The following is an 8,577-nucleotide window of genomic DNA, read 5'->3' on the forward strand; positions in this document are numbered from 1 at the left end:
GACAGACCCCCTCAGCAAGGCAGCGACTCTGCTCAACAGGTCCAGCTCAACCAGGATTGCTTGAAAGCTTCTAAAACAGGCCGAACGTGGTAACAGTCAACAGGAGCGGCGAAACCCGCTGAGCAGCAGGGACAGCAGTGAGCGTTGAGGCCCAGCTGCACAGTGAAGGGAGGCAGAGCCAGGGTGGGTGGGTGGGGAGAAGGAGTCTTCTCCACAGGCAAAACTTGCAGGGGAAGGGGAGGGGTCTTTGGGAACACAACGCCTCCAAATTGTGAGTTTCCCCTCCCGCATCTCCAAGTTCTTCACAGATGCTGATCTTCCAAGCGACCTCTCTTTGCCGGATCGACATCGGTGATGGTCCTGTACTGCCTCTCCCAAGCAGGGAGCGGACAGGAATTTTCCGTGAGGCACGGATCTCTGGCGGGTTCCTCCATTCCTTGGTGGATTCTCGCATGACCGAGCAGCCCAAATATGCCCGCATGTTCCAGCTAGTTCCATGACGTAGTTGTCAACGGAAGTACTTCTACGGTCCCCGACACGCCACGCTGTACGTCTTGGGTTCAATTCCACAGGGAATGACAAAGGAACTGCTTCCGAGGAGACTTGTGACTCTGTTCACGGCGCATGCCTTGGGTGATCCAACGGCTATCCCAAACCTCCACCCTCGCCCGGGCTCTTTGGCACAGCTCGGACCCTGCTCCCTATCGCCAGGCCGGTGGTCCAATTCGGCTACGGTCGGCGTTCTTCGGATAAATGAGCTGGTTTTCCGTCAGAAAGGGACAAAAATGGAATGCAAAATGTGGAAAGGAGGATGTGAGACTCAATCGATAAATGGCTGAAAAAGAAAAAAGAAAAGAAAGGAGGTACAAAAATGCAGAAATATGGAAAGCACCCTGTGTCTTGTAGTTTTTTGTCAGTCCGCGGTCCCGAGACGTGAAAAGGGACTTGATGGAGAAGGTAAAAAAATATTTTCCAGTATGTCCCTCGAACGACCGGATCCGGAATGGGGAGGGGGCTGCACTTTCTCCTTGGCCGCCTGCTCTTGGTCCCTTTCTCAAGCCTGCTGCCCGCTACCGCTCCGATTGCTCAGCCCCTGCTCAACCCTCTCGGCTTGTCTTCAGCTGAGGGACTCCCGCTCCCGGTGACTCCGACGATGTGCCGCCAGGTTGCCTTTCTGCGAAAAGTTCTTCCCGCACGTCAAGCACTGGAAGGGAGCGTCTCCGCTGCGGAGCCTCGGTTTTGGGTCTTTGGGGGTCTCCTCCTTGGCTTGCCGGGTCCTTGGTGAGCCAGCGAGGCCACTTCGTCCCCCTAAGGGTTCCCCGGAACCCCGACGGGCAAAGGCGGCCCGGGTTTGGGGAGGCTTCTCTTGATGCTTGACCCTCAGCCGGCGGCGCGCAAAATCCTCCTCACCCTCCTCGTCGACAGGCCCTGTTTGGTCTTCCAGGCTGCCCTGCTGCTGCTGCTCCTCGCAGTCGTCTCTTTTCTGGTGAGCGGTGAGCAGCCGTTCTTCCCGGAAGTGCTTCCCGCAGGCGGGGCAAGCGAAAGGGCGGCGGGCTGGGCCACCGTGAACCCGTTGGTGGGTGAGCAGGTTCTGCTTGAGGCTGAAGCGCTTCCCGCAGACGCTGCAGCCGAACGGCTTCTCGCCGGTGTGGATGCGCTGGTGGATGATGAGGTTGTGTTTGAGGCTGAAGCCCCGGCCGCACTCGGGACAGACGAAGGCTCGTTCGCCAGCGTGTTGCTGCTTTTGGTGGCGCAGCAGACCCAGCGGCTGGCTGAAGCTCTCCCCGCACATGGCGCATTTATGTTCCTCTTCCTCCACCTGGCTGTGAATGACCAGCCCATTCTCGTCCCCTGAGCTCTCCTCCCAGGCCGGGAAAGGGAATGGCGTCTCCTCCGGAGGGGAACTCTGGCGGGTCCGCCCCGCCACCGGCTCTTGGTCTGTCCCGTCCATGGAAACACCCTTTTCTGCGGAGAAAATAAAGAGAGCTTCAAAGAGAGGTTGGCAAGCGACACATCGCAATCCCGATTTGTGCCACTTCGTTCATCTGCAGCCCGTGTACAAGGTGGCTTGCGATAAATTAAAACCACTACACAAGATAATAATCACTTAAGGACGGGGTGTCTCACCTTGGCAACTTTTAAGACATGGGGACTTGAATGTCAAATCATTGAGCTGGGGAATTCTGGGAGTTGACGCCCCCAAGTCTTAAAGCTGTCAAGATTTGACATCCATGTTCTATGGTGGGATCTAGTTTAAATTGCTATTTATCTCTATTTAATTCTTGCTCATTTTAATTTGGTTATAGCAGTTAGCAGTTAGACTTATATACCGCTTCATAGGGCTTTCAGCCCTCTCTAAGCGGTTTACAGAGTCAGCATATCGCCCCCAACAACAATCCGGGTCCTCATTTTACCCACCTCGGAAGGATGGAAGGCTGAGTCAACCTTTGAGCCGGTGAGATTAGAACTGCTGAACTTCAGATAAGTCAGCTGAAGTGGCCTGCAGTACTGCACCCTAACCACTGCGCCACCTCGGTTATCTCTATCTGCTGATCTCATATCTCTATTCTCTCTCTCTGACTCATCTATCTATCTATCTATCTATCTATCTATCTATCTATCTATCTATCTATCTATCTATCTATCATCTCTCTCTCTCTCTCTCTCTCTCTCTCTCACACACACACACACACAAACACACTCTATCTATTTTCTCTCTCCATTCATCCATCCCTATCTTCTATCTGCTGATCTCATATCTCTATTCTCTTATCTATCTATCTATCTATCTATCTATCTATCTATCTATCTATCTATCTATCTATCTATCTATCATCTCTCTCTCTCACACACTCACACACACACACAAACACACTCTATCTATTTTCTCTCTCCATTCATCCATCCCTCTTCTATCTACTGATCTCATATCTCTATTCTCTCTTCTATCTATCTATCTATCTATCTATCTATCTATCTATCTATCTATCTATCTACTCACTCTCACACACACACACACTATTTTCTCTCTCCATTCATCCATCCCTATCTTCTATCTGCTGATCTCATATGTCTCATCTATCTATCTATCTATCTATCTATCTATCTATCTATCTATCTATCTATCTATCTATCTATCTATCTATCTATCTATCTATCTATCTCACACACACATACTCGCACACACACAAACACAATCTTATCTATTTTCTCTCTCCATTCATCCATCCCTATCTTCTATCTGCTGATCTCATATCTCTATTCTCTCTCTCTCATCTATCTATCTGTCTATCTATCATCTCTCTCACACACACACACACACATTGTCTATCTATCTATTTTCTCCATCCATCCCAATATTCTGTCTGCTAATCTCTCCCATATCTCAGTGACTCGGGGGGGACACCACAACCATCATAAATACGAGTCAGTTGTCAGATGAATTTTGATCACGTGACCATGGGGATGCTGCAACGGTCGTTAACTGTGAAAAATGGTGCGGTCAAAAAAAAAATCAGCGCTGTTGTTGTAACTTTGAACAGTTGTAAGTTGAGGAATGCCTGTAATCTCAAAGGTAACAACTTTGGCCACTTTAAGGCTTTCAACTCCCAGAATTCTCCCACTGGCAAAGGGGGAGGGGCAATGGGACAAAACTCACACTATCTGCTTAGCAACAGAAATTTTGGGCTCAATTTTGGTCGTAACTCGAGGACTACCTGAATTTAATTTAATTTGTTGTTTTATGTATTATTTTATGTATTATTTTATTTATTCATTTTGTTTATTTAATATTTTATTTTGTGTACTATTTCATTTTTATATATTTGATTTTATTTTTACTTTATTTTATTTTTTATTTATTTTGTTATTTCATTTTATGTTACTTTATGTTCTTTTGTTACTTTACTTTAGTTCATTTTATTATTTCTTCCTCAGCAAATCTGGATATAGAATAGATAGAATATAGAATGGAAAAGAATAGAAGATAAAATAAAATACAAAATGGAATAGAAGATATAATAGGATATAGAATGGAATAGAATATAAAATAGAGTATAAAACAGAATATAGAATATAAAATAGTATAAAACAGAATATAAAATAGAATAGAACATAGAATGGAATAGAATATAAAATAGAATGCAAAATGGAATAGAATATAAGAGTATAAAATAGAATAGAATGGAATATAGAATAGAATAGATAGAAGAGAATATAAAATAGAACAGAACAGAGAATGGAGTAAGCAGACAGCTTAAGTGAGTTTTGCCCCATTCCCCCTCCCCCTTTGCTTGCTGGGGAATTCTGGGAGATGAAGTCCCACAAGTCTCAAAGTGGCCAAGGTCTCTGCTGGTAATCCTCGACTTACGACTTGTTCACTTAGCGACCATTCCAAGTTACAATGGCCGGGGGGGGGGAGGAGGAGGATCATTTTTCTCACTGACACGCGTTGCGGCTTCCCTGCAATCATATGATTTACATTCGGATGCTTGACAACCCCACATTTAAGACGGTGGGAGCAGGGTCCCCTTACTTTACACTAAAAAGTAAAATAAAATAAAATAAAAAGAAGGGAAGGGAGGAGAATATAGAAGAGAAAGAGAACTTAAAAGAGAATACATTAAAAATAGAATTAAAACAGAATAGAGAATATAAAATAGAATACAGAATGTAATAAGAATATAAAAAGGACTATAAAATAGAATAGAATAGAATATAGAGTGGAATAGAATATAAAAGAATAGAATACAATGAGAATAGAATATAAGATAGAATATAAAATAGAAAAGAGAATAAAATGGAATATAAGATAGAACGGAGTAGACTAGGATATAAAATAGAATATAAAATAAAGAGAGTATAAATTAAAATGGAATATAATATAAAATAGAATATAGAATATAAAATAAAGAGAGTATAAATTAGAATGGAATAGAATATAAAATAAGAGTATAAAATAGAATATAGAATATAAAATAAAGAGAGTATAAATTAAAATGGAATATAATATAAAATAGAATATAGAATATAAAATAAAGAGAGTATAAATTAGAATGGAATAGAATATAAAATAAGAGTATAAAATAGAATATAGAATATAAAATAAAGAGAGTATAAATTAGAAGGGAATAGAATATAAAACAAGAGTATAAAACAGAATATAGAATATAAAATAAGAGTATAAAACAGAATATAGAATATAAAATAAAGAGAGTATAAATTAAAATGGAATATAATATAAAATAGAATATAGAATATAAAATAAAGAGAGTATAAATTAGAATGGAATAGAATATAAAACAAGAGTATAAAATAGAACATAGAATATAAAATAGAGTATAAATTAAAATGGAATATAATATAAAATAGAATATAGAATATAAAATAAAGAGAGTATAAATTAGAATGGAATAGAATATAAAACAAGAGTATAAAACAGAATATAGAATATAAAATAAAGAGAGTATAAATTAAAATGGAATATAATATAAAATAGAATATAGAATATAAAATAAAGAGAATATAAATTAGAATGGAATAGAATATAAAACAAGAGTATAAAACAGAATATAGAATATAAAAAATGGAGTCGAATGGAACCGAGGGGGGGTGGGGGGTTACTGTGCTTGGCAGAGACTTGGAGCTTCAGGGCACATGAAATTTCGGGCCTGGCCTTCGGCGCTATCCGAGTCGGGTGGTTTTTCTCGGAGACGTTTCATTGCCCAATTAGATAACAGAATCAGTGCTACAAGGGAGTGGAGGGTCGATATTACCTAGTTGGGTCATGAAATGTCTCCAAGAAAAGCAGCACGCTCAGAGGGCACCCAGACCCCACAATCCTCATCCCTCTTCCCCCACCTCCTCCTCCTCCTCTCACAAAGCCCACTCCCTTCCACACTGATGATGTTACTAGTTACGTAGCCATGAGACGCCTGCAAGAAAACAGGCAAGCTCAGAGAGCACCAAGGCCGGGCAGTCCTTCCTCCTCCTCTTTAATACTGATGACCTAACCTAGTTGGGTCACAAGATATCTGCAACGAAAACAGCCAAGGTCAGAGAGCACTAAGGACACCCTCAGTCCTCCTCCTCTTCCTCCCCCCTCAATCCTCCCTTCCAGCACTGATAACATAACCCAGTTGGGTCACGGGGCGTTTGCAACGAAAACAGCCAAGGTCAGAGAGCACCAAGGACCTCACAGTCCTCCTTCTCTCCCCCCACTTTTCCTTTCTCCCCCTCCTCCCTTCCAGCACTGATGATGTAGCCTAGATGGGTCACGAGCAATAGCAATAGCAGTTAGACTTATATACTGCTTCATAGGCCTTTCAGGCCTCTCTAAGCGGTTTACAGAGAGTCAGCATATTGCCCCCAACAATCTGGGTCCTCATTTTACCCACCTCGGAAGGATGGAAGGCTGAGTCAACCCTGAGCCGGTGAGATTTGAACCGCTGACCTGCTGATCTAGCAGTAGCCTGCAGTGCTGCTTTTAACCACTGCGCCACCTTGGCTCTTAGAGATGTCTGCAAGGAACACCACCCCCCCCCAAGCTCCGAACAGTTCAATCCTGAGCTGCAGAGACTCTCTTCCAATGGCTGTTGCTCTGACTAATTTTACTTTAGCAATCATCCGAGGGTGATCGGCCAAAGGATCCCAATTCAGGGAAGAACCTGGCACCCACTTTTTGGATCACATAGTCGCGTTAAACGATCCTGCTTTGGGAAAGAACATGGCGCCTCTCTCCTGGGTCACACAACTCCCGAAAGGCTCCCAACTCTGGGGAAGAACATCACATTGATTTTCTGGATCACACAGCCACCCTAAAGGATTCCACTTGGGAGAAAGAACCTGGCACCCCTCTCCAGGAAGGCACAGCTCCCCACCCCCAAGGATCCCAATTTGGGAAAGAACCTGGCACCCATTTTATGGATCACACAGGCCCCCAAAAGATCCCAACTTGGGAAAGAACGTGGCATGGTTTTGGATCAGCCCCATAAAAGATCCCAATTCCGGGAAGAACGTGGCACCTTTTATTGGATCACACAGGCCTCTAAAAGATCTCAATTCCGGGAAGAACGTGGCACCCATTTTCTGGATCGCAAAGCCCCCCCTAAAGGATCCCAATTCAGACCCCTCTCCCAGATCACACAGCTCCCCCCCCTCTCCTAAAGGATCCCACCCGTTTTCTAGATCACCCAGGCCCCAAAAGCAAATCCTGGAACAAACCGCCAGCCAGCGAAGCAAGGAAGCAAACCCAGAGCAGATTGCCCCGTGCTCAATTGGCTGCACCTCAATTGGTTTGCAATTGTTTTGGGGATCTGGTGGGAGTTGGGTGGGTGCATGGAGTCTCCCCCAGGGTCCAGCCATCCCTTTGCCTACAGTGAGCCCCCTTCCCCAGCAGGATCCCCTCCATTGGAAAGCTTGCCACCAACCCGCCCCCCCTTCTCCCCGAGATTGCATGAGACGTCGGGAAGACGCATCGCCCGAACCGGTTTTTTCGCTCGCTCGCTCGCTCTCTGCCCAGGGATTCCGATGACGTCATCCCCCACCTCTCACCTGGCTCGTTGGCTTCCGGGGGAGGACTACAAACCCCAGCATGCCAAGCGGCGCCCTCTCTCTCTCTCTCTCTCTCTCTCTCTTACCTGGCCTCTGCAAGGGGGGAGCGAGAAAAGGAAGAAAGTGGGGGCAAGATTTTGCAAAATTGCTTATTTGCAAAGATTGCATGATGGGCGAGGTTGATGGATGGATGGATGGCTTGGCAAGGGCTTGGGACCCCCGCCCCAAATCCTTGCAAATCTACTCTCTCTCTTCCTCTTCCTCCTCCTAAGGGATGCCCCAAGGTCACCCCCTCCTCCGCTCGTTGCAACCCCCACCCACACAATCTCCCCATTGCAAATAAGAGGAAGGGTCCTTTCCTCCTTTTCTTCCTCCTCCTCTTCTTCCTCTCCCCCCTCCCTGTTTTAATTTTTTTGCAAGGCGCAGGACCACGTGCAGCCAGGCCGGAAGGTCGGATGTGGGACCCCCCCCCAGCACTCCCCCCCCCAAAAAAACCCACCACTCACCTGGATCCGTTTCGGGATCCGTTTCTGGAGCGGCGCGGCCCGGGAGCCGCCCCACGCGCGATTTGCGACTGTGCATCACGGGTCTCCCTGCAACGGAGTGGAGAGGAGGAGCAGAAGCCCCTCGCCGCCTGGCTGGAGCCCCCCGTGCCACTCAATTGATCTCTTCCCCCCCCCCCCCAACGCTTCTTGCAAGCAGCCTCCTTCTTCGCTTCCACCCTTCCCACGCGGGGAAAAATAAAGAGAGAGAGGGAGAGAGGCTGGCCGCGGAAGCCGAGCGGGTGGACCGGTGGGGCGGGGCGATCCTCCAAGGGGAGGGGTTAAAAGGGCCCTCCCTCTTCCCTCACCACGCCGCGTGGCTTCCAGTTCCGCAGGTTCCTCCCTTGATCTGCGGGGAGAGGAAAGGAGGAGAGGGAGATTCCTCTCGGGCGACCCCTTCCCCAGTTATTCCTACTCCGATCCCCCCATTTGGAAGAAGGGGAGGAGGACTACACCTTCCATGCGGCTGCGCCTTGGTGCAAGA

General features: G+C 46.2%; 1 protein-coding gene across 1 annotated transcript; it reads right to left on the bottom strand.

Annotated features, from left to right (window-relative positions):
• Positions 1 to 202: 202 nt before the first annotated feature.
• Positions 203 to 8,225, bottom strand: LOC106547150 (uncharacterized). The gene is made up of 2 exons (XM_087712322.1): positions 8,058 to 8,225; positions 203 to 1,965 (listed from the first exon to the last, which is right to left on the bottom strand). The coding sequence occupies exons 1-2, from the start codon at positions 8,131 to 8,133 to the stop codon at positions 1,118 to 1,120; spliced, it is 924 nt and encodes a 307-aa protein (XP_087568448.1). The 5' UTR covers positions 8,134 to 8,225; the 3' UTR covers positions 203 to 1,117.
• Between the last annotated feature and the right edge of the window lie 352 nt (positions 8,226 to 8,577).

Source organism: Thamnophis sirtalis, unplaced genomic scaffold (genome assembly GCF_051295495.1).
Source record: "Thamnophis sirtalis isolate CommonGarterSnake01/CBP01778 unplaced genomic scaffold, rThaSir2_p1.2 scaffold_4, whole genome shotgun sequence".
Classification (NCBI taxonomy): Eukaryota; Metazoa; Chordata; class Lepidosauria; order Squamata; family Natricidae; genus Thamnophis; species Thamnophis sirtalis.

What these genes read in the sequence shown, in the direction of transcription:
- LOC106547150 (XM_087712322.1), bottom strand. Translation starts at nt 8,133, where the DNA reads ATGCACAGTCGCAAATCGCGCGTGGGGCGGCTCCCGGGCCGCGCCGCT. An exon ending in GGATCCCGAAACGGATCCAG is followed by an intron (nt 1,966 to 8,057) that starts GTGAGTGGTGGG and finishes TTTTCTCCGCAG; the next exon opens with AAAAGGGTGTTTCCATGGAC.